The 25,325-nt window shown below is 41.1% G+C and overlaps 1 protein-coding gene across 2 annotated transcripts; it reads left to right on the forward strand.

Annotated features, from left to right (window-relative positions):
• The first annotated feature begins 95 nt into the window (after nucleotides 1-95).
• On the forward strand, nucleotides 96-25,307 carry cc2d1b (coiled-coil and C2 domain containing 1B). Of its 2 annotated transcripts, none has more exons than XM_042334818.1 (25): nucleotides 96-227; nucleotides 1,110-1,248; nucleotides 1,754-1,860; nucleotides 2,260-2,370; nucleotides 4,131-4,268; nucleotides 4,917-5,268; nucleotides 6,385-6,503; nucleotides 7,340-7,412; nucleotides 9,892-9,996; nucleotides 13,969-14,099; nucleotides 14,210-14,282; nucleotides 15,848-15,966; nucleotides 16,939-17,098; nucleotides 17,621-17,793; nucleotides 18,094-18,219; nucleotides 18,598-18,656; nucleotides 18,855-18,971; nucleotides 19,316-19,389; nucleotides 20,228-20,286; nucleotides 20,474-20,525; nucleotides 20,827-20,926; nucleotides 21,522-21,612; nucleotides 22,398-22,550; nucleotides 23,183-23,231; nucleotides 23,821-25,307. In XM_042334818.1, exons 1-24 carry the CDS (start codon nucleotides 165-167, stop codon nucleotides 23,198-23,200), a joined length of 2,712 nt encoding a protein of 903 aa, XP_042190752.1. In that variant the 5' UTR covers nucleotides 96-164; the 3' UTR covers nucleotides 23,201-23,231; nucleotides 23,821-25,307. The 2 variants fall into 2 exon arrangements, with proteins under 2 accessions (XP_042190752.1, XP_042190753.1); XM_042334819.1 differs by lacking the exon at nucleotides 96-227 and adding an exon at nucleotides 557-606.
• Nucleotides 25,308-25,325: the final 18 nt, after the last annotated feature.

The following is a 25,325-nucleotide window of genomic DNA, read 5'->3' on the forward strand; positions in this document are numbered from 1 at the left end:
GGGGCTGTGTGTGAAGTAAACAGTAGCCGCCGCCCCCCCCCCCCCCCCGGGGGCTGTTTCAATCACTTCCCCCTTCCCCCCGCGGCGCTGCCGGGCCCCGGGCCCCCCCCGGGGGGAGAGGAGAGGGGAGAGCGGGGCCGCTGTTGAAGGGGAAACAGCAGAAGATGTTTGGCCAGAAACCCAAAGCCAAGGCCGCCAAAGGCCGGGGGGCAGCGGCCGCCAAACAGGTGAGGCCGGGGGGGGGGGGAGAGGGAGGGGGGGACAGGAGGGGGGGGGGACAGGGGAGGGGGGGGCACGAGAGGGGAGAGGGAGGGGAGAGGGAGGGGGGACAGGGGGGGGAGAGGGGGGGACAGGGGAGGGGAGAGGGGGGACAGGAGAGGGGGGGACAGGGGAGGGGAGAGGGAGGGGGGGGACAGGAGGGGGGGGGAGGGGGAGGGGAGGGGGGGGGAGAGGGGGGGAGGAAATGTCTATGATCAGAGATCAGCAGAGCCGGTGTGGGCCGCGGGGCCGGTGTGGGCCGGTGTGGGCCGCGGGGCCGGTGTGGGCCGGTGTGGGCCGCGGGGAGGGGGCAGTTGTGGTCCTGTTGAGGTTTGCCGTGAGCACGAGGTAATGACAAGTTTATGCTGCGGTTTAGGAGCCGCAGGTGACATCTGCTTTGGTTTTCCGGTTTGTTGTGTGAAGAAGCGTTTTCCGCGATGGTTTATTGAGAAACGCGGTCAGTGAGAACCACTTGTGGTTCTGAGACGATCAATATAGGTATCGATCAACTTCCCGAGGTTCGTGCCATTGGCATTAGGAAGGCACCGAACCGCCATCGCCAGCACTGGGCCTCCGGGAGGGTTCGTCTCATAAGGGCAAATTCTGACAGATAGCAGTGAGCTCCCACTTGTGGTGCCGACTGTAACTCACTCAGTAACCAGGTAGTTTAGTTAGTCACTGTAGGTAAGGCGTTCATGTCGGAATCTTATTGAACTGCGATACAAAATTCCACTTCACAATATACACTGTGAAGCGGTTCGAGACGTCCGAACAACGTGATGAGGCGCTATGTAAAATGCAAGGATTATTATCATCACTAAAGACTGTTTCTCCTCTCTTTACCGGTTCAGTTGGGTCTGTTCATGGACGTTTCCTCTGAAGATATGATGTTAGATATAGAAGGAGAGTGTGACGATGGAGATTTGGAAGCAGAATTAGCTGCACTAACGGGAAAGAAGTCGGTCACTAAACAACAGCCAAAAGGAAAAGGTTAATATCTGAGTCGGTTTGCTTTCTCTCTCTGCTTTTGGTTGCAATTTACAGTAGATGTCTAAGGCCCAAGCTTGGGCTGCAGTCTTGAAATGATTTCCTTGTTCCTGTATGGTTTTGATTCAGGAGTAATTTTACCTTTTATTCTTCGGTAGTCGTCAGTGCATTTTGACTTGATGTGATTTTCACTTGAGTAATAAATAGCAAGTTTATGAGAAATCATCTGCAGCCGAACACTAAAGTGTCCACATTTTGTTTAATGCACAACGTGAAATGCCATAAGGCAAGCACAGATAATAAATAATGCAAATAACAGCACTATAACTGCAGACTGTACCTGAGACTAGCTCCAGCGCTGGCCTGTGTGGTATTGGTTGCTAGAAGTTGTTTTTCCAGCATGTGACAGGCACAGCTGGGGCATAATGATATTATTGTGTTAAATATCTTTGTCAAACTCTGTTTGTTATCGTCTAACGTCTGTGATCTTTATGGCATTTATCCACAGCCCCTTTGCCAATGGAGCATATTGAACAAATGGCAGAGAATTGTATGAAAGACTTGGACGAAACTGAAGATGATGATGATGATCTAGAAAATGATGAGGAGCTCTTGGTGAGTCAGACTAGTAGGGCATACTTTCTCCTGGCTCCAGATAAAATTAAATTAAATACTGAAAACTTCATAGTAAACCATCCGAGGGCCCAATGAGATCAATTGAGTATTGCCACAGAATATTACAGGTGGAACTCCAGCCCAGATTCTCTCTGCCTGACTCCCTCTCTTCCCTCCTCTCTTCTCTTGTTCAAGGCCCACTCAAGACATACCTCTTTAACCGTGATTTGAGTTGTCTTTCCTCCACCCCAGCTTTGTGTGCATCAAGTTCACTCTATGAACTAATTCAGGGTGCTTTGTTTCTGAAAAGCAAATAGTATTTTGCAGCAGATTGCTTGTTGTGCTAAGTATAACAGTTTACATAGTGCCTGAATTCTGAGTCGTGTCTTTGCCATTAAGGCAGAGTTGGTGGAAATGGTTGGAGAAGAAGATGAGGAGGAGGAAAAACCTACAAAAACACCGTTTGTGGAGCCGCTAAACCAGCCATCAGCTCCTGTCTCTCAGCCACAGGTAAACTGTCCATGTTGTTTGTGGGAAGGTTATTATTTTATGTAGAGCTGTTATTATTTTAACTTGCAGAGCTCACAGCACAGTCACTGAGGATGAGGGGCCTGGGAGCAGGTTGCCTTGCTGCCCATTTACCCCTTTGATAGCAGAGCTGGTGTTGGCAGTGTTAGGTCTTCTCTTTCAGGGTTCTGAGACGCTACCCCACGTAAAGGACATTATATAAATGCAAGTTGTTGTTGCAATTTCTCAGTACAGTGCATTCCGACCTGGTACAGCATTCTGGAGGGGTGGGAGTGTGATTTAATACTAGTTTAAAATGAATGGCGAAACTTGTGGGTTTAACAGAGTTTTATTGTATACTATTAAGTACATTCCTTCAAAATGCAAGCAGTTTCATCTTAAGGATAAACACTCGAGGATGGTAAAGTGTGCTTAAGTTGTTTCACGTTGTAAAGGGAAACGTTTCATTGCCAAAGGGTTGTGTTGTGGTTCTTGGATTTGCAAACTTTCCAGACATGGTACATTGTTTTACAGGTTCAAAGGCGAAAGAGGAAGTCGCTAACAGAAAAACAAGACATTGTTTAATCTTGTTTGAATATCTTGGTAAATGTGTTACAGATAGAGTACTTGTTAGGGCTTCTGATTTTTGATTTAAAATGCCCCTCATACAAACAAAGAAAGCAATTTTTATAATTATCCAATTATGTGTTTGTCAGAGGAGAGAGCCCCTCACTCCCCTTCCCTCTGTGTGGCACAGATACATTTGAAACTCATTGTGAGTAAGTGAAAGCCCTGAAAAACCTAATTTTTAAAAAAAAATTACAAAAACTACTAAAACTAAACCCTGAAAATTTAAATGTTTGACCCAACCACCAAAAACAGAATCCCTAAGTACTATATATGTCAAAGATACCAATTCTACTCCACTTTAACCTCATCAATCTATCCAACCAAAGTCCAGAAGTCTGTCAACCAAGTACCACAGGCAGCTGAAATGTGCACAGTTCATAACTACATCACAAACAAATATGTTTAAAAATATAAATAACTAAATCAATGTTTTTTACACATCAACAATTATGAAATACTAATAATGGGTTTCGTTAGTCGCTTTTGAAGACATTGATGAGATTTTTACAGAGGTTTGTCCTCAGGCTGGAGGGTTAGTCTAGCAGCAGTAGATAAGCCACTCTGTTTGGTTCTTTGTTTCCAGCAGTGGAGAGATGATGTTGGAACAGTTGTTCTTCAACTAGTTCAAGCCAAGGTTTACACAGTGTGACGTGTGAAGCCAAGATTATCAGGGAATAAAGCCTCCAGTGTCAATGGAATTTCAAAAGCAAACTTCCATGTTAGACAGTTATTATGTCATGGATAAAATGTTCCACCAGAGTACTGAGTAAATCTACTCACAGTCACTGACGTTAGGTCATTTAGCTGGGTTATATTTAGATCACACTGAAACTGCCTGTTACTAAGTTATTGGTGCTCAGTGAGTGAACATTTCACTCATGAAGTAATTAGAACTTAATTTTGATCTATTTTATGCAGTGGTGGGTTGAATGCTTTTGTTCAGAATCTTGTGGAATGTGATAATAATTATTTCATAGTAAAAGTATTTACAAGGCATAGATGGCTAAATATTCATTGAAAATGGATGTATTATCTTTTCAAAAGCTAAGAATAAATACCTTTGTATATATGTTTTATTAAATGGAAACTGAAAAATGAAATCAGTTCATGGAAGTTCACATTCTTTTCCCAAGCTGATTATAGTTGCTGAGGCTACCAGTGGTGTGCAAGGCACTGTGGAAGAGAGAATACAGATGTATAAGGCTGCAATATCTAAAGCAAAGGAGGCTGGAGAAACATCGAAAACACGAAGATACGAGCGAGGTCTGAAGGTAAAAACGTTCAATCTATTTCAAGTAATTTCTGTCCTGTTAGCCACCATCCCTCCTCTCCACCTGGTCTATAAGCCATGAAGCTAAGTTGGAATCTCAGGTCTTCTCTGGCATTACCACCATCTGTGGCCATGATTTAGTGACAGGACCAAACTATCAATGACTGGTATTCTCTCTCCAAATTCCATCAAAGAGTTTGAACAAGAATAAACAAAAGTGATTAAGTGACTTTCAAGGCTCATTTTACATAACAACATAAGAAACGTTATATGAAAAAAGACTATCTATCTTCTACCTTCCTAGCGGTCGCATGCACATATGTCCCAAACTACCTGTGTCCTGTATCCCACCATGTTATTTCCAGAAAAGAAAACAATCTAATCTGTGTTTGAAAGAATTAACTCTTCCATTTTCTTTTTGTGATTGTTGGTGAGCGCTCTAAATGCCCAATATTTAATCTTGTTGCTAAAATTAGCTTCGGCTGAGAATGTGCTGGGGTCACTTCTATTTTCTCTCAAGTTCTGTTTCCTTATCTGTTTTTGGAGCCGTCATAGATAAAATTGTGACAGCAGTTTTATGGAAATGTGAGTTGTTGTGCGAGCATTTCAAACACAACCTAATTCTTTCCTATTTCACTCTATTTAATAGACATTAGAGACTATGTTGACTTCTGTAAAGAAAGGTAAAACGATAAATGAAGCTGAGCTTCCACCCCCAGTGGCTGTTGGTAAAATCAGTGCTGCCGCCCCTAAGGCTGACAACGTGGAGAGGCTGGAAGATGAGAGTACAACAGAAGGAATGGCCAAAGATCATCAGGATTTACCAACAGTAGTGGTTGAGGCACCTGTACCTGCCCCTAAATCAAATACCTCTGTGTTACCTGTGGAGGTTATATTACCTCTTGTCTCTTCATCATCTGAACCAACTAGAGTTCTGACAGAATCGATCAGCTCTGCTCAGTGGAGGACGAATGATAATCGAGCAGTTCATGCTCTCTCAGGTACCGTTTACAAAATGCAATATCTGATGTAAACCTGCAGAACTTTCAAGTTCATTGATCAGTGTCCACTCCCGAGCAGATTGTTCTGTGTTCACACTCCCGGGAGAGGGTTGTGTTTTATGATCTTATGTAGATCTGTATTTGGGGGGTGAGGACTATTATCTTATCTCAGTCTGGTCAGATGTCCTATTCTTGTTATTATTTAAGTGCTGACATTTCCCATATTGATAGTTTTCTAACCTGGTGCTGATTTATGTTTAATATAATATGTGCACATTTAAACCTTCTATTTGTAAACTTTAACAGAGGGGCAGAAGGTACAGTAAAATTGTTACTGTTTAGGAAAAACAGATTTAAAATCCTGAACATTGTTCTTAAAAAGACGTTAGCTGATGCTCAGCTACTCAAGCTCATCCCTGGAGTCCTGTAGCTCAGTGGTTAGAGCACTCGCCTTGCAAGCGAGAGACCTGAGTTCAATCCCCAGCAGGTCAGGGCGAAACCTCGGGCAAGTTTCCTTACTCCACACACCTAATAATAATCCCTCCAAAACCAAAAACAATAATAAATTGGTCATTTTCAATCCACGACTGTTTGTGGGACATTGCTGTGCGCAATTGACTGCCGCGTTCGCCCACAAATATACAGTCAATTCACTTTACAGTATATTCTGTGAAGCGCTTTGGGATGTCGCGAAGAAGTGAAAAGCGCTATATCAAATGCAAGGATTATTATTATTATCCCAGTAGAATATTGAACCCTACCATGGATTCAGTTGTATTTTGAATAATCCTCACTGTTTTTGCCTCTATTATAAGAATACAAATATCAAGTATATCTCCCCTCCCGGCTGAATCCACAGCAATTTCCTCCTCTATCTAACAGTATCTTGCCCCCAATCCAGCACTGTTCCCAAAGGAGCTATTGAGATTCGGGAGTCACTCTGGGAGGAACTAGTACAAATCCACACCTGACTGCTCCAGCATACTGACGTGATACACAAGTGGGAACTACATCAAATAAGTCTCATCAATAAACCTCAGGCTTGAGTTAGTCTTATTACTGTACTGTGAATTCTCTCTGTACATAGTTGTTTTGAGCTTTGTAACCCTTTTGCAGAAACTAATGATACAACGGCATTATTGACTGGAAGACAGAAGGAGTACAGATTGGCTGCATTGAAAGCAAAGCAACGGGGAGACATTGAAAAGGCTAAGGAATTCATGAAAACTAGCAAAGTAAGAATGTAGCTAGACTTCTTTCTTTTACTGAATTGTACAGATGTGTTGTAATAATAATAATAATCCTTATCACATCATCCAAATGTCTCAAAGCGCTTCACAGAATATACTATAAAGTGAATTGGCTATATTTTGTGGGCGGAACTTGCACATTTGAATGAACTTGTAGAATTTGAATTAATGGTTGAAGAAGCATTTCCAATCACAGTTTGGGCTTTCAATATTTTGAGTCAATGGAGAATAATTGGTGGCTGCTGGACATTTTCCTCATATTCACATTGCTCATATTTCATAGAATCATAGAATGTTACGGCACAGAAGGAGGCCATTCGGACCATCGAGTCTGTGCCGACTCTTTGACAGAGTAACTGACTTTTATTAACCCCACTCACCAGGTTTCTCCCCATAACCCTGCAAACCTGTCTTCTCCACTTTTCTGAGTGGGTTTGTCAAATATAATGTGAGCAATAAAGTTGTGAGTAACAATACGGATTGTTGGTATTCAGAGACCAGTGTATTTGGTGGTGGGGTGGGGGGGGGGGAGACTAGTGTTTAGCCTATTTGGCAAGAAAAGGGAACATTAGCGAAGGCTCCTGCTTCTGATTGCTATTATTGATTGGGAGAAATAGGATTGGTCTTAGCTGCTTAGTCCCCTATAGTTGTCAGCAATCGATGTCTTGGCTGACTCGTGTGAAAGAAAAGCAAATTTCTACTTTATCTCAGTATGAATTTGAGCCTTCAGAAGATGGGGTAGGGCTTGTGATGGATAATTTAAATTTATATGATAAAAAGTGTTCAGTTCTGGGTAATATTTGTTTTTTGTGTTTCTGTAGAAGTTTGATTCGGTAATCATGGCTTTGAACAGTGGAGAACCTGTGGATCTTCGTAATCTGCCACCATCACCAGGTAAAAGTCTGTTCATTTGTCATTTTCTAGATTGTTTGCTTTTATATTTTGCATTCTTAGGAACATAGGAATTAGGAGCAGGAGTAGGCCATTCGGCTCCTCAAGCCTGCCCCGCCATTCAGTAAAATCATGACTGATCTTCTAACCTAACTCCATCTGCCCGCCTTATCCCCATATCCCTTAATCCCTCGATCCTTTAGAAATCTATCAATCTCGGTCTTGAGTATGTTCAAGGACTGAGCATCCACAGCCTCTTGGGTTGAGAATTCCATAAATTCACTACCCTCTGAGTGAAGAAATGTTTCCTCGATTCTGTTCGGAAAGGCTGACCCTTAATCTTAAGACTGTGATCTCTAGTTATAGATTCCTCAACCAGGGGAAACAGTTTCACATTGTCTGCTCTGTTAAGCCCCGTACAAATTTAATATGTTTCTGTAAGATCACCCCTAATTCTTCTATATTCTAGAGAATTATAGGCCCAGTTTACTCAACCTATCCTCATAGGTCAACATCCTCAGCCCAGGAACCAACCTAGTGAATCTATGCTGCTCCCCCTCTAAGGCGAGTATGTCGTTTCTTAAATAAGGAGACCAAAACTGCACCCAATACTCTAGGTGCGGTCTCACCAAAGCCCTATACAGTTGCAGCAAGACTTCTCTACTCTTGTATTCTAACCCTTTTGCAATAAAAGATGTAGCAGAATAAAATGCAGATGTATAATCTTAGGCCTTAAAATAATAATCCTTCAATAATCCTTGCATTTGATATAGCGCTTCACAGAATATACTGTAAAGTGAATTCACTGTTTATTTGTGGGCAAAACATGGCAGCCAATTGCGCAAAGCAGTGCCCCAAACAGTCGTGGATTGAAGTGGCCAATTTGTTATTTTTTTTCTTGAGGGATTATTATCAGGCGTGTGGAGTAAGGAAACTTGCCCAAGGTTTTGCCCTGTCGGGTTTGAACCCAGGTCTCTCACTTGTGAGTCGAGTGCTCCAACCACTGAGCTACAGGACTCCAAGTTTAAAATATTTTAAACCTACAAACACATTGAGTTAATATGATTGGCGTAACGAATTATCCCATGAATACACTTGCTATTGCTCTGCTCCTGTACACTGTCTATACTAATTACATCAAAGCTTTAATGACCCCAAACTTTGAGTCTTTGGGAGGGACTGTTTGCCACTCAGAGGATCAAAACACTCACCATGAAATACAAACATCACATGAGGAATTGTGCTCAGTGAATCTTTTTTCAAACATAATTGAAGCCGTGATCTGTACTGGCTTTACACCCAAATAAACAGCTTTCATTTTGGTATAAACTGAAATATCATTTCCGTTCATTAAGGGCTTCAACATCCTTCAGTCACGGGTTGCATTTTTAACCAGCCTGATGCAGTTTTGGATTCCTGCAGTTATATTCACGATGGTAGAATTGCCAAAGTATCATTGGCAAAAAGAAAAAAAATAATCAGTGCAGCGATGCTCTTCTTCATCACCAGCACTGATCGTCTTCCTCTCAACTATAGAGTCCTGTCCCTATGGAGGACATCACCGTATCCAATTTACACAACGTGGTCAGCAATTATTCAGATTCCAAATAGTATGGGTTATGAGCAATTATCTTCCTTTGTTCTTTTTTACATTTTTTGTGTGTGTTTTTGCATTTGATGGGCATTTTCCTCATATTCACATTGCTCATAGGTTCTGAGTGGGTTTGTCAAATATAATGTGAGCAATAAAGTTGTGATAGAGATCTTTAAAATGATGAAAGGTTTTGATGGGTTACATAGGGAAGATGTTTTCACCTGTGGGGAGACCAAAACCAGGGGCCATCACTATAAAATAGTGACAAATACATCAAATAGGGAAGTTAGAAGAAATTTCTTCACACAGAGAGTAGTGGGAATGTGGAATATGCTACCGCAAGAAGTTGTTCAGCCAAGTAGCGTAGGTGTATTTAAGGGGAAGCTGGAGAGGTACATGAGGGAGAAAGGAATAGAAGGTGATGCTTGAAGGTTAGTTGAGGAAAGGCAGGAGGGGCTCATGTGGAACAAAACACGGCATAGACCAGTTGGGCCGAATGGACTGTTTCTGTGCTGTAGATTTTAATGGATTCTAATGTATATTGCTCGAGTCACAATTATAGGGCTGAGCGCCTAGAACAAGGCAGCATTAAATGGGTAAGACAGTACGTGTTATTGAAACAAACACTGGTTGAGATTAGCCGCTCACAGAGTACAGCTTTCCCCCCACCACCCCCACCTTGCAGACAACTGATGTCACAGGGTTTGTTATTGTGGATGGGGTCCTATTTATTAACTCTGTATACTGCAGTTAGTCAGATGGAAAATGAATGCCTGTGCTTTTAAAGTCAATACAGTTAGATCACTGCATATTTATACGCTGTTGCATAGCTTTTTTTTAATACTGTGTTATTATCTGTAAGTAACAGTTTCATATTTGTTTTGATAGACGCTGCAGTCCATGAAAAATCACCTGCTCTTCCCAGTGTAGTCACTGCTTTTCCTGTACAGCAACAACCGTCTACAGCTGAACCCAAAACTCCTGTAGAATCTGGTAGGAAATGTCCAGCTGTTAACTGAAAGCAGAACTTCAGTGTTGTTGTCTGTTTTCTTTAGTAAAACAGAAAAATAAACACTTCAACCAATGTTTAATGTGCAGCAGATCTGTGGTCTTACTGGGATTCATGGCACCATGTCCACTGTTTATTCAGTTACACAGTACGTTCACAATAGTATGAAAGTTTAATTTTCTTGCTTCTAAATCCTATGGTTTTCTGGATGTAAAATTTTTGTTCTTTATTTTCAAAGAATATTATCCAGATTAAGATGTTAAATGGTGAAGAAAGGGTAAGGTGCTCCATTTTTAAAAAAATCATTGATCTGTTGTAACATAACATAACATGTAGGAGCAGGAGTTGGCCATTCGGCCCTTCGAGCCTGCCCCGCCATTCAATCATGGCTGATCTTCTAATCTAACTCCAGCTAATAACTTGACACTGCCTTATCCCCATATCCCTTAATCCCCTTTGCAATAAGAAATCTATCTATCTCAGTCTTGAATATGTTCAAGGACTGAGCGTCAACAGCCCTTTGGGGTAGTGAGTTCCATACATTCACTGCCCTTTGAGTGAAGAAGTTCTTCTTCAACTCAGTGCGAAAGGCCTGGCCTCTGATTTTAAGGTTGTGACCCCTGGTTTTAGTTTCTCCAACCGGGGGAAACAATCTCCCACTATCTACTCTATGCCCTTTGATGATCTTATAGGTTTGTATAAGATCCCCTCTAATTCTTCTATATTCTAGAGAATATAGGCCCAAATTGGTCAGCCTATCCTCGTAACTCATCCCCTTCATCCCTGGTACTAACCTAGTAAATCTACGCTGCATCCCCCTCAAGTACATCCTTCCTTAAATAAGGAGACCAAAACTGCACACAGTATTCCAGGTGTGGTCTCACCAGGGCCCAATACAGTTGCAGCAAGACTTCCCTACTCTTATACTCTAATCCTTTCATAATGAATGCTAACATACCGTTCGCCTTCCTAATTGCTGCTGCACCTGCAGACTAACTTTCTGTGATTGGTGTACAAGGACACCCAAGTCCCTCTGGACGCTAACACATTCCAATCTCTCCCCTTCTAAAAAATAACCCGCTCTACTGTTTTTGCTCCGGTGGATGACTTCGCACTTCCCTACATTATACTTCATCTGCCACCTACCTGCCCAATCACCTAACCTATCTATGTCTCGCTGCATTTTTTTAATGTCGTCCTCTGTGTTGACACTTCCTCCTAGTTTTGTGTCATCCGCGAATTTAGATATATTAACTTTGATGTCCTCATCTAGATCGTTGATGTAGATGGTAAATAGCTGAGGCCCAAGGACTGATCCTTGTGGCACTCCACTAGTCACATCCCGCCAATCTGAAAAGGACCCGTTTATCCCTACTCTTTGTTTCCTACCCGTTAACCATTCCCCAATCCACGTTAATATGCTCCCCCAATTCCATGGGCCCTTATCTTTTGGACTAACCTTTTATGCGGCACCTTATCGAATGCCTTCTGGAAGTCCAAATAGACCACATCCACTGATTCACCCTTATCTAGTTTACTGGAAATATCCTCAAAAAACTCTATGAGATTTGTCAAACATGACTTCCCTTTTGTAAAGCCATGTTGACTTGGCCTAATTATATTGTGCCCTAAATACCGCACTACCACATCCTTAATCAATGATTCTAAAATTTTCCTATCACTGATGTGAGACTAACTGCCTATAGTTCCCCATCTTTTCCTTTCCACCTTTTTTAAATAGTGGTGTGACATTTGCGATCTTCCAATCCATGGGGACTGTTCCAGAATCCAAGGAATTTTGGAAGATCAGACACAAGGCCTCCACTATCTCATAAGCTCCTCTTTTAAAACCCTGGAATCCGGACCAGGGGATTTGTCACTTTTTAGTGCTAACAGTTTCCTTGCACCAATTCTCTACTCATGAAAATTTCCCTAAGTTGCTCCCTGTCCTTATCCCTTGGTGCATCTCTATTGTTGGCAGACTTTTTGTGTCTTCCAGGGTGAAGACAGATGCAAAGTACCCATTTAGGGACTCTGCCATGTCCTTATCCCCCATTACAACTTCTCCTATCTCTGACTGAAGTGGACCTACATTTACCCTCACTAGTCTTCTTCTTAATGTATTTGTAAAAACTTTTACAACCAGACTTAATGTTCCTAGCGAGCTTACCCTCATACTCCTTTTTCTCGCTCTTAATGAGTTTTTTAGTTTTATTTTGTTGGTTTCTAAAACTCTCCCAATCTTCAGATTTGCTGCTTTTCTTGGCAGTTTTATAAGCCTTTTCTTTTAATTTGATGCTTTCCCTAACTGCTCTAGTTAGCCACGGATGAATTGCTTTCCCTGTGGTACTCTTATTCCGCAAGGGAATATGCGACCGCTGAGAATTATGCACTACATCCTTAAATATTTGCCACTGTTGGTCTACATTTTTACCTCTTAATCTTATTCTCCAGTCTATTTTACCTAAATCTTTCCTCATACCTACAAAATTAGCCCTATTTAAATTCAGAATACTTGCCTCGGATTTAACTATATCCCTCTCTAACTTAATGCAGAATTCAATCATATTGTGATCACTCTGCCCTCGAGGATTCTTAATACCTACACTGCCAACTCGCTCTGTTTCATTACACAAAACAAGGTCCAGGATGGCCTGTGCCCTGGTTGGTTCCTCGGAATGCTGCTGTAGAAAGTTATCTCTCATACACTCAATGAACTCTTCTTCTGACCTACTTTTGCCAATTTGGTTTTCCCAATCTATGTGGAGATTGAAATCACCCACTATTATCGCTTTACCTTTCCTACATGCTCAACTGATTTCTTGATTGATACCCTGTGCTATATTATGATCGCTGTTTGGGGGTCTATAAACCACTCCCATTAATATTTTCTGCCCTTTTTTTATTTACACCCATATTGTCTCGACCTCCTGGTCATCGGATTTCAGATCCTTCCTCTCTACTGCTTTTATTTTATCCCTAATTAATAGGGCTCCCCCACCCCTCACCTCGTTTCCCTCAGTGCCCATCTTTCCTGTAAACTGAGAACCCTGGAATATTTAACTCCCACCCTAGATCTCCTTGTAACCATGTTTCAGTGATGGCTACTAGATTGCACCCATATGTGTCTCTCTGTGCTTTTAATTCATCAGTTTTATTCCGAATGCTTCGCGCATTCAGATATAACATTTTTAATTTCCTACCATTTCCTCTACTCTCTGATTCCTTATCTACTTTGCCAAGCTTCTTACTCCTACTTAACATATTCCTATTATCTGGCATGCTATTCTGCACTGTCATTGTGGAGCAATATCCTATATTTAGCTGTCAGGCAAATTAACGTTGCTTTCTGAGGTGTGTGCAATAAAGCTGCGAGATCTTAATATTTCCTCTGGTGAGTTAATTGTTTAATAATAAAATTATTATTATTAAAAGTCACGTGAACCCGGAGGTGGTTTTGTAGCATTATAAACCCAGGACTAAACCATTCCGTTAATTCCTTTGGTTTTGCCATGTTTAGAAGTTTCCCTCTTCTTTCCCACCTCACCACCCCACAAAAAAACACAATCCATTACAAGATGTTGGCATTCTGGTGATGGTGTGAACTGTAGATTAAAACCAGAATGGTCAACAATCATTGCAGTGTTCTCACTTTCCACGTTAAGATGCTGGCAATATGACTAAAAGTTACTTTTCATAGTGTCTTAATTTGTAATGTTATTTTGTTATGGTTGTGCAAATTGGTTGCCATTGTTTGCCCACAAAATACATAGTCACTACACTTTACTGTAAATGTTGTGAAGTGCTTTGCAACGTTTTAACCCAATGCGGTGCTATTTCAATGCAAGGATTGTTAATTTAAATATGTTAACAAAGCTGATTAATAATCTGAAGAATTTTAAATTTCTTGGTTGAATAATGTTTGAGTATTGTGTGATGTTTCCATGTGATTTCAGGCCCCCCTAGACCACCTAAAGATATACTGGAGGCCCTGCAGCAACGCATGGAGAAATACAAATCTGCAGCAGCTCAGGCTAAAGCTGGCGGGAATGACCGTAAGGCGAGGATGCACGAGAGAATTGCCAAGGTACTCAATGGGAATTCTGTGTAATATTGCGCTTGTTTAGGTCTTGGCTTCCTGGCTGATAAAGCACAATCAGGTGTGAGATCATCTTATGTGGTTTTCATCACTTTCAGCAATACCAGGATGTCATCAGGGCACATAAAGCTGGAAGGAAAGTGGATTTTGCGGATCTCCCAATCCCACCAGGCGAGTACTCACCTCAGGCTGTCGTTTGTTTTAAACAATCAGTTTTAGTCAGTGGGAACGCCACTGGTTCCCAGTTAACTGTGTTCCCCAGAATACAAGAGCACTTGAATCAAATGTGTAGCAAAATATTTTGAGAAAGTTTGGTGCAAGTGATTATTCAAGTACAGTAACAAAATACTCAGCATTATACTTGTGAACCTTTCTCAGGGCATTATATTATTTAAAGATTACATTTAATAAGCAGTCCGAGAAAAGTCTTCAGTGTTTCTCATGATATTAACAATAACAACAAAATTATATTTGCCTTCACATCAGGCATATAATTGTTTGACGCCAAGGTTCTGGACTGGCTTAGTGAGGTGGAGTGTGCATCCATGGATGGTGATGCTGTCAGCGCCTGAGGTGAGGAGGTGCTGACGGGAATCAATCAGGAGCCTCGGTCTTGTTGACGTTCAAGTGTAGAAAATTAGCTCTCATCCAGGGCTCGATGTCTGACACACATTCGGTCAGGACAGCAGTGGGTCCTGGAGTCAAGGGTGGAGGCAGAGAGATAGAGTTGGGTGTCACCTGAATACATGTGGAAATTGACCTCATGTCTACGGATGATGTCACCAAGGGGGAGCGTATAGATATTGAGGAGGGGACCAAGGACAGAGCCCTGAGGAACGCCGCACAAGACAGTCCGGGGGCTAGAGGAGAGGAGAAGCCGTTTGTGGAGATGAAGTGCAGGCGGTGTGAGAGGTACGATCTGAACCAATCAAGGACAGCGCCGTGAAGGTTGAGGTGAGAGGAAAGGCGGTGGATGAGGATAGAGTGGACAATGGAGTTGAAAGCAGCAGAGAGGTCAAGGAGGCAAAGGGAGCCCTGGTCACAGATGGACAGAATGTCATTTGTCATTTTAATCACGGCGTTAAGTGTGTGAATGTTTCTTCCATTGCTCCTAATTTTGACAATCAGAGTTGATATTAAAGAAGTGTGTATTAAACGGATGTTTTAAAAGTGTAAAGAAAGCTTGCAAATTGAATACTGGCATCAAAATCAATAGGATTTGGAATAGAAATTTTGAAATTGATACTTGAACTTAAGATTTAAGCTTTGTTATTGCTTTAACTAGTACTTGGGTCATAAAGTGATGAACTAAGGGGATAGGGGGTCATGGTAGGATCTTTATTTCTGTGATCTAGTTTTGAAAGTTGAAGTGCAATTAATATGATAACTAAGTCCTAAGTGAAACAAGTTCAGTTACTTTCTATCAACAGTTCTAGTTTAATGGCGGGGCAGGCTCGAAGGGCCGAATGGCCTACTCCTGCTCCTACATGTTATGTTATGTTGTGCAAAGACTTGCACAGTGGTTTCTTCCAACTCTTTTGAGGTAGTGGTGGGTTTCGAGTGAGGAGGGAATGAGAGTTCTGGGAGTAGATGAGACGGAGGATTAACTTCCTATGAATTGTGCAACAGCGCTGGTGCTAATCTTCAAATGGATGTGTAATCTTAATTCTGATGGTTATGTAATTACCATCCACATCTCAAAGCTGCATTAAGTGAAAGCTGTTGTGCTTGTGTAGGATTCCCACCTATACCTGGAGTGCAAGACACAGGTGGAAACCAAGATATTGCAGAAGTTCTTGAAGCTGCATCTCAACTCGCAACTGCAGAGGTGACTGAGGAGGATGAGGACGAGGAGGTACTGTAACCAATCTGTGGCCTGTCAGCTTTACAGGGAAATACAAACCTTCCAGCAATGCTCACTGGACAGTATTTAGGAGTGGGAGTGACCTTTCCCTTCTAGATTTCTGCCGTCTGGGTGAGTTAGTAGCCCCCTTGACTCCAGGTCAGTGGGAGTTCAAGCCATGGGTCAACATTATAAGGACATAGTCTAGACTGGCACTCAACTCCCATGCTTGGGGAGTGCTTCACATGAGGTGATAGTAATCCAAAGCCCTTCTGCCTGTCTAGGTGGATGCTAAAGATTCCTCGACACCATTCATAAAGCTAGTTTTTTCTGGTCCTTCCTTGCTAACAATCAGATTTAAAAAAAGTTCATTTGCTTAATGTGTGTTTGTGGGACATTGCAATGCACAAATTGGCTGCTGTGTTTACCTACAAATACACTCACTGCACTTCACAGTGAAAATCCTGTGAAGTACTTGAAGATGTTTGGATGATGTCATCAAGCATTATATCAAATACAAAGTTATTTATGCGTTTAAGCCAGGAATACTGAGATAACTGTTGAATATTTTATGTACCAATATTGAAGTCCTGCTTGAAAATCATGAATCCAGCACATCCTGGGATCATTTGTGTTTTTGAGTCTATCAATGTCTGTAGGTCTTGCGTAGCAATACAAAACAAACTGAAGGGAAAGCAAGACTGATTATCATCGGTACTACAGTTTGATTTTATGCAAATTACATAAATATGTCTTTCACAAAGGATTTATTTATCAATCTGTAAAAACTATGTATCCAGACATTTGAAATCGAATGTGTGATCTCACTGGTACCCCCAGTGTGAAAGCTTCAGTAAATCTATATTGAAATGGGGATCTCTCACTGAACAGAAGATTCTTAACAGTTTCTGATGTTTATGCAGTTTTACATCAGAGATTGCTTTTTCAGAAAAAAATCTGTCCTAACCACACTTTTGTCTGTAGAGTGGAGCTCCTGCACAGCCTCCCATTGCAAAGAAACCAACAAGGATTCCAGAGCAGGGAGTGTCCAGCTTGATCCTATCCCCTGCAGCACAGGGCGGCAAGTCTCCAGTACCACAAAAGTCATCACCATCTACACCCAGCAGTCTCCAAAGCTCAACAGGTACAGAGTCTTTTTCAATCGCTGCTGTTTCAATCAAGCCTTCGAGACTTCGTCCATCACGAAGGGCGTTATGTAAATATAAATGCAAGTTGTTGTTGTATCATTCACAGGAACTGGAAGAAACGGTTCAGTCTCTGCTCTATTTGTTTTGCTTTAAAATCATCTTTCAATCCCTAATTTTAAAATAATTTTAATTATTTTTCTCCAGCTATTCCCGATGACTATAATATTTATTTATCTATAATGTTGCCTTTTTAAACACACTTTTATTTCGGCAGTGCATTGTCTCAGCTCTGTGTAGGGAAATTGTTTTCTGATATCACTTTTAACCGATTTAGCTCCAATATGAAGACCATGTCCCTTTGTTTAGAATCCCTCATCAGAGGAAAGAGTCTCCCAAGTTTTCTCTCTCTCACTCATAGATTTATCCGATAAAAAATAAACTAGGTTTTTGTTAATAAAGTTGCCTGTAGTTCAGTCAGGAAGCAGAGGGTCAGTACGTTTTACCGTTTTTCTCTGCAGCCCAGCTACAGTTGGAGTTTCTGGAGAATAGGAAGAAGCTGTACATTAAAGCTGCTATTCAGGCTAAACAGAAGAAGAATCTTGAACAAGCAAAACAGTTCCTTCGGACCATCAAGGGTTTTGACCCAATGATTGAGGCCGTCAAAAGCGGGAAACCAATTGATATTTCCAAGGTCAGGGAGAATTGAAGGATAATGTGGGGTAACGTTTGTCAACTAACCAGTGACTTTCCTAACAAAGCAGGAGTGGAGCCCAAGTGCGAGGAGTTGAGAAGTAGCACATCCTGTCCAGTAGTGCTGTGGATCCTGTTGGCAAATACAGTTACTGGCATTGATGATGGAAGCTGTGCATGAGGAAATGGCTGTTTTGTTTGTTCTTTACTAAGAACAAAGATACAAGTATTCATATTTTCTAAAGAGATAACCAAGAATATATGATCGCAGTGGATGCAACGTATGGCTGTTCCCTTCCAGGTTCCTTCGCCCCCAGATGATGACGAGGATGACTTTATAATGGTGTATCACAAAGATGTGAAGGTTTCGTCTAATTTTGAGGAGGTGTACACAAACCTTATGAAGCTTCTGAGGGAACAGTACCAGGTATGTGTTGGGACAAACTCAGTGCTGTGTATATAACAAATGATATTGAGGGTACTCTGTATTGTCCCAGGAATACAGAGGCTACTTTCTCTCCACAAGCTCCGCAGTTCAGTGTTGATCTGGAGAAATTTGAAGTGAAGATCAGTAGCTTGACCAGGTTGTGGCTCCGAAAAGTTGACTCACTTTCCTTTCTCCATAGATGTTGCCTGACCTGCTGAGTGTTCCCAGCGACTTCTAGTTTTGTCCTAAAATACAATAGCTGGTTTCTCTATTTAACTTCGGTTTAATTTTTCTCTTTGACTAAGAATGAAAGAATGTTCTGCTCTGAAAATCATCCTCATTTTAACATTACACTTTTTAAAAATCTTTTCAATCTAGAAATGTCTGACCTATTCCAAGCAATTTACACATCTTGGGAATGTGGTGGAGACAACAAAGTAAGTATAAAGCACAGTGCGTCTGATCCATTTACAGCACATCATATTTATCATTTTTGTCTTGTATTTTCTAGAGAAATATTCAAAATATTTGTTATCCAAGGGTAAAATTGAAATTTCTGTCTATACATCGAGCAAGAAGAAACATGTAAGTTTTTTTAAAAAATAATAAAATGTTGCCTTTGATCACACTTCTAGGTTTGAGAAGATGGCTGCCAGTTGCAGCAAAAATATGGAGATCCTTAAACTGGCCCAGGCTCAGGGTTTGAATCCACCCAAACATCATTTTGAGGAGAGAAGCTTTCAAATTGTACGGTGAGGACCTCTGAATTCACAACTAATTAAATCCTGGGAGGTTTAGAGGTTTATATAAATATCTGTGGCATTAAAGGTAACTGCAAGTTCTTGTAACTCAACAGCAATATTTTGACTCATTCGGTTGATTAGATATCTCATGCTTTCTGAGATGTTACTTGTGTGAGGAGGAGTGTATTCCCGTACAGAATCAAAGCTTCAACTATTTCAATTGAAGTATTTTTGAAATCTGATCAATCAGCAAAGTACAGTATTCTGTTGGCTATCTTTCTGCTTAAACTGTGATGGGGAAGGAACAATAGGTAGCAATTTCCTTGTGTATAATATTCTGTCTTATTCTGTAGGATATTTTCAGATCTCAGTAGTACTGAAATGCTTCTCATAATTGTAAAAGGAATCAATCTCCCAGCTCCTCCAGGTAAGGTGATATCAGATTCCACATTAACAGTAAGCTAATTTGAGTGGAATAACCAATCTAAGATAATTAATAAACACATTGTCTGTGTAATAAGGAATATTGTGGAGTCCTGTAGCTCAGTGGTTAGAGCACTCGCTTTGCAAGTGAGAGACCTGAGTTCAATTCCAGGCAGAGGGCGAAACCTCGGGCAAGTTTCCTTACTCCACACAGAGCCTAATAATAATCCCTCCAAAACCTAAAACAATAATAAATTGGTCATTTTCAATCTACGACTGTTTGTGGGACATTGCTGTGCGCAATTGGCTGCCGCGTTCGCCCACAAATATACAGTCAATTCACTTTACAGTGTGTTCTGTGAAGCGCTTTGGGACGTCCTCCCGACGTGAAAAGCGCTATATCAAATGCAAGGATTATTATTATATTAGCCTGAAGGGCTTGTGAAGTTCTCCTTTCTAACCTGGCTTTGGATCCAGACCAGAATAATAGGCTGAAATGGGTATCTTCTCGTGACTGGCCCAATGTGATATTGCTGCACTGTTTGATGACCCATTAGATCAAATAAATCTTCAGTATAAAATTGAATGAAACTTGCTGATTATCTAGGACTGTAAAGCTGCTAAATGTGGAGTCTTGCACTTACAATGGACAAACGTCACCCATAGTTTTATTCTGGATTAACACAGCAGCACATTCAACATCTTTGTTTAATTCGGTCATAAATGCATATAATTTAAAACGTACTGTTGAATTCCTATCGCGTTCTGGGCTGTTACTTGTGTGAGGAGGAGTTTTATTTCTTTACAGACTAAAAGTCTTTTTTTTCATCTGTTTCATACAGGTGTGGCAACTCATGACCTTGATGCCTTTGTAAAATTTGAATTTCATTATCCTAGTTCAGTAAGTACCTTCACACTTATGTAAAATCTAAACAGTCTGAAAGCGATATATTGTCAACACTGTATATTCTTGAGTTAAATGTTATTCTGATCATTTTAGTTTGTCAAATAGCTGTTTCTAAGGAAACTAAATTATAAACGTGCTTATTTTAAAAATAATTGACTATAATTTCTATATTTTTAAACAGGAGCAAGCCCCAAAATTTAAAACTAATGTAATCAAGAATACAAACTGTCCAGGTATGAGATTTGCTGTTAACTTGGTAACTTGAGAGCATTAAATGGAAGAGCTGTGTGGGGTAGGGGGAAGAGTTTAGAAGAAACTTTTTCATTTAGAAAGTTAGAACATGGAATGCCTTGCCATAAAAAAATATTGAAACCTCATTTAAAAGGTTCCTCTTACCGAGGCACCAATTGATTAACTCAACAAAGCAGAATCTGTGTTCTGTAGTAAAGCGCCATATTTTATGCAATTTGTTTAGAATATGTTGACTGTATAAATGCTTTAAAAAAAATCTTTCCTTCTGTTATTTCCTTCCAGAATATAATCAAAGTTTCAAGCTAAATATTAACAGAAATCATCGAGGTTTTAAACGAGTGATTCAGAGCAAAGGAATTAAGTTTGAAATAATTCATAAAGGGTAAGGACAGAAAAGCTGTATTGACTTAGTGTGTATTTACATTGAGGTCCAGTGTCTCGCAATACTTTACTTTCTCTGTTCGGAGTTTGTGTTGAACTTTTTAATCGTTTGCGATTGAGGTTTATAATAATGGTGAGAAATCGGTGATGCTCTTCCTCCAGGAAAGCAGGAGTTCCCTATGTCCCACGTGATTCCCAGGAGCAGGAATGGGTGAGCGACCGAATCAGCCCTCGCAATGCTCCTCCATTGCTGACCAGTAGGAGAGCCCCTGACCGGCCGTGCACCGGATTAGTTTGGACCAATTGGCCCTTCAGCATCTCAGCCACTCGTCCCCTCAGTCACAGCATTGAGCTGCTTCCTCCTCCCAGAGGGAAGACACTTGCCGACACTGTCTAGTCACCCCCACACAATATTGCTGGGTGGGGGGGGGGGGGGGGAAGAGATGAGATTTCAAGTAATTTGAATCATTTATTTAATTAGTACTTCAATTCATACATCTTTATTAGTATATTCCGAGCGGCTTGTGGTTTGGGCTTTATGAGGTTTCCAGTGGACCTTTGGGACTTTGTTAATTCTATTTCTGACTTTCTTTCAGAGGATTTCTCCGGTGTGACAAGCCAGTGGGAACCGCTCAACTAAAACTGGACAAACTAGAAACTGAGTGTGAGGTCAGGGAAATCATTGAGGTAAGATCACTGTCGAGAGGATAGGATGAAAGCCATTGATCTTATCCAGAATACTTGCCCTTCTGTCTTCTCATTACAGAATTGAGCTGCTGCTTAAGGTTCTATTTGAATCACTTTGTATCTTCTGATACTAATGTCCCTCACCTCATGTTTGATTCTTATTTCAATTTGTATTAAAGTTTGTAAGCAAACTAGCTTAGTCTGGAAAAGACTATTTCAGTGAACACCTGAAAGTCTGAAGCACGTTTCTCCCCACTGCAGACCTGGGTGAACTGTGTGGTTCTGCAGGTAGATTGGTAATTGATTTGCAGGACAGTTCAACAACAAAATTACATGTATTTAGCACCTTTCATGTTGGGAGGACGTCCCAGGGCGCTGGACAGTTAGTGTTTCAGACCCAAGTGGGGGTCGGGAGGGCAGGGGGAGGAAGGAGGGTGACTGAAGGCAGTTGAAGAGGAAGGTCTTGAAGGAGGAGAGAGAGGGGGCAAGGCGCAGGGACTGCGGGATGGAGGTCCAGAGGCCCAGCTTCCAATGGTGGAGTGGGCAAAGTGGGGGAACCTGAAGCAGGCCAAAGCCCGCTGAGGGAGCGAGCAGGTCGGTTGGGAGGTCACAGGGAGCGAGGCCATGGAGAGCTTTGAAGATGAGGACCAGGATCTTGAACTGTATCCTCTGTGTGATGGGAAGCCAGTGGACTCGAGAAGGATGGGGGTGATAGGGTCACGGAGCCTGGTGCGTGAGTTATTCCTGAGGTTGTGTCCGACGCCCACATATTTGCATTTGCTTAGATTTTTGATGGCAGGAAATCTACTGGTGGCCGATTAGAAGTGAAAGCTCAAATCAGAGAACCTCTCAGTGGACAAGATTTACAAATGATTACAGAAAAATGGCTGGTCCTGGATACTGTGAGCACGACACAGATAGGAACATCTGAAGAGAAAGTAAGACTGAAATCAGTAATGTGATGCCGTTCTCCAGTCTCTGTTGGTTGGTTGTTTACTTCTAAAACTGTTCTAAAACATCACATTTTTAGTTTGATCTGTTTTCAATTTTTAATAATGTCATTATCCTAGAAAAGAGTGAAGTTACGAGCAATGTGTTCCCACGTTAATACTGGAATAGTGCCTTTTCTCCTCCTCCAGCAGATTAAATCTAATCATTGCCCCTTCAAATCTCCATTACCAAGTGATTTACGAGCAGGACAACTATGCCAAAGCCATGATCATACGCAGATCATGCTTTCTATATTAGAACTTATCATTTAGTGCAGGTTTTTTGCCATTTATTGTCAACTCTACATGGACCTTAGTTCTGAATAAAATTTGAGGAACTGTAACTAGTTTATGCTTTTACTTTGGCACCTTTTGGTTGTATACTTTCCAATGTAACCAACTACACTGTTCCTCTTACTAGAAACATTCTCTTTTTGAAGCAAATGTGGAGAAAAACATTAGGATAGTCTTAAATGGTGGGTTCCTGTACTGTAACAGGAGAGGACTTTACAGTATGAATGGATTTGTAATGTTCTGAACTATTTCAGCAATGTCATTGACTGACTGTTGTTTTGACCTAGGCTGCAGGACCACAATAGTTTGTGAATTACACACTGGTTCCTTTATCAGGTATGTTGCAGGAGTTTCTGCATGTGATTGGATAACTTTATTCTGTCTGATTTGTTCAGTAGTTAAGATTAGTAATGTACATCCTGCTACTCTGATCCTCCGAGTGAAGCGGATTTACTTATTGCATAATTCTAGCCGTTAGACTTAAATCCCATTGTTTCCCAGGTTTTCTTTCTCTGCTGACATAGACCTTATATCTTAACAGTGGTGGAGGCAAGATCATTTTTTAACCAGTTCACTATTAAAGTCACAGCATAGTGGGCAGAAGGAAATTATATTAAAGTAACAAAAATACCACTGGCAGTTCAGTGAGCATGAGCCAGTCAGTGACAGAAAGCTTGTCCTGAGCCACACAGTAAAGCAGTCTTTTCACGATACGTCAGCACAAGTTGTATGACTGGTGCTGACACATGAGCAACAGACCAATTGCCAAACCAATTGTATGAGCCTAGCAGTTAGTGAAACCCTGCGGGCACTGACTGACTGACTAATTTCGACTATCTTTGTTGAAGTAATGTAGGATTAAGATAAAAAAGTTAAACCGTTCAAACAGCAAGACAGTAAATGGCATTTGATTTCTGTTTTGCAGGTCAAATGGTACTTAAATTAACTATGCACCTATTCATGACTGCTACAGTAGAATAGAATCTACAAGTACAAACTGCTGCTTCTGAGAACACCATAACTTGCATGAAACGCCAAAGGATGTTGATTCGGGAAGTACAACGTTTACAGAAATATTTCCTTATTGTAAATCTGCACATTTCCAGAGTGCCATGGATTCTTTCAAAGGAAATGTGAAAAGGCCATTTGTAATAGTTACTGTACAGGTAGAAGCGAGTATGGTGAACATTTCTCAAGAGGAAGGAAAAAACTAGGTTGAACAGGAGTGGGCAGCCCTACCTCCTCTGGGCCTTTCTCCACTCAATGAACATGGAATCTGCTGCCAACTTGTTTTGTTTGAATTCTTAATGGGTCAGAGGCAAAGTTTGGTTGTAAAAGTTTAAGTGTTAAGCTTAAGTGCAGCAGTTACTGACGGAGTGAACAGTCCATTCTGCAGCATTGTGTAGCAAGTTGAGTGCATTACACGGCTAAATGTGAGACTAGACGTAGCCAAACACTGTATGGTGTAAACAAAGGGCAGGTTGATGTGAAAGCCAAACTGATAGAATGCACTTGGCCTCAATAACTAAGAATTTTTCAGGACAAAGACCATTCATTGCATTGATTACAATTGCTGTCCTTTCACATTACCTTCTGATTTGAACAGAAAAGCACTACATTTTGGTGTAACCTTAGTATGTTATGACACAGTTGCACTTGCTTTCAGGGAAATGCTTGGTGTTTATGTATGTGCCTGAAGATATGTATATGCAGCCTTAATGTATAGCTTTGGAAAAATGGAGAAAGTTAATGTACCATAAGTGTGTAAATGGTTCAGAGCTTTGCGTTGAGGGATAATAGGTTTACACATTTTATGAAGTTGCACAAAATGTAAAAAGGCAGATCAATATTTTATATGGGGGAAGAGGGGAAAAAATCTAGTCATTGTCCCAGAGCTGTCTCCTCAGGCCTAAAGATTTCAGGACGAAAGGAGGAGACCACTATCCCCAATCTGCTCCCTGAAATGGGTACCTAACCGGTGGGAACATTGTTTGATAAAAATCTTGAACAAGATTCCCACCATCCTAACCAATATTAAAGTTGCACACGGCAGGAATTGTTTATCCTGCTTTTTGAACAATTTAAAGCAGCGTTTATGTATCTTAAAGGTGACGACTCATTGCAGTTTGAGTTCAAAAGAAACAACTGCTGGATTTCTTTAAGGGATCCAGTGCAAGATCCCTCACCTTGCTCGCTTTTCAGTGCCTTTGAGACTGAGCTGTCAATATGCTCTGATGGGCAGGCAGTTTATCTATTATAGAACTACCCTTTTGCAGGAATATCTACTGGAATGTACTATACTGCTTGTCAATCTTGCTCCACAAATGTTTAATGCTGTATATATTTATTTCAAACAATGTAAGCTGTTTGCAGAAAATAAAATTTTATTTGAAGATGCTAAGGGGAGTATACTTTTGGATAAATTCACCC

The sequence above is a fragment of the Callorhinchus milii genome, unplaced genomic scaffold (assembly GCF_018977255.1).
Source record: "Callorhinchus milii isolate IMCB2004 unplaced genomic scaffold, IMCB_Cmil_1.0 Scaffold5, whole genome shotgun sequence".
Classification (NCBI taxonomy): Eukaryota; Metazoa; Chordata; class Chondrichthyes; order Chimaeriformes; family Callorhinchidae; genus Callorhinchus; species Callorhinchus milii.

What these genes read in the sequence shown, in the direction of transcription:
- cc2d1b (XM_042334818.1), top strand. Translation starts at nt 165, where the DNA reads ATGTTTGGCCAGAAACCCAAAGCCAAGGCCGCCAAAGGCCGGGGGGCA. An exon ending in TGCACGAGAGAATTGCCAAG is followed by an intron (nt 14,100 to 14,209) that starts GTACTCAATGGG and finishes CATCACTTTCAG; the next exon opens with CAATACCAGGATGTCATCAG. An exon ending in GGATCTCCCAATCCCACCAG is followed by an intron (nt 14,283 to 15,847) that starts GCGAGTACTCAC and finishes GTGCTTGTGTAG; the next exon opens with GATTCCCACCTATACCTGGA.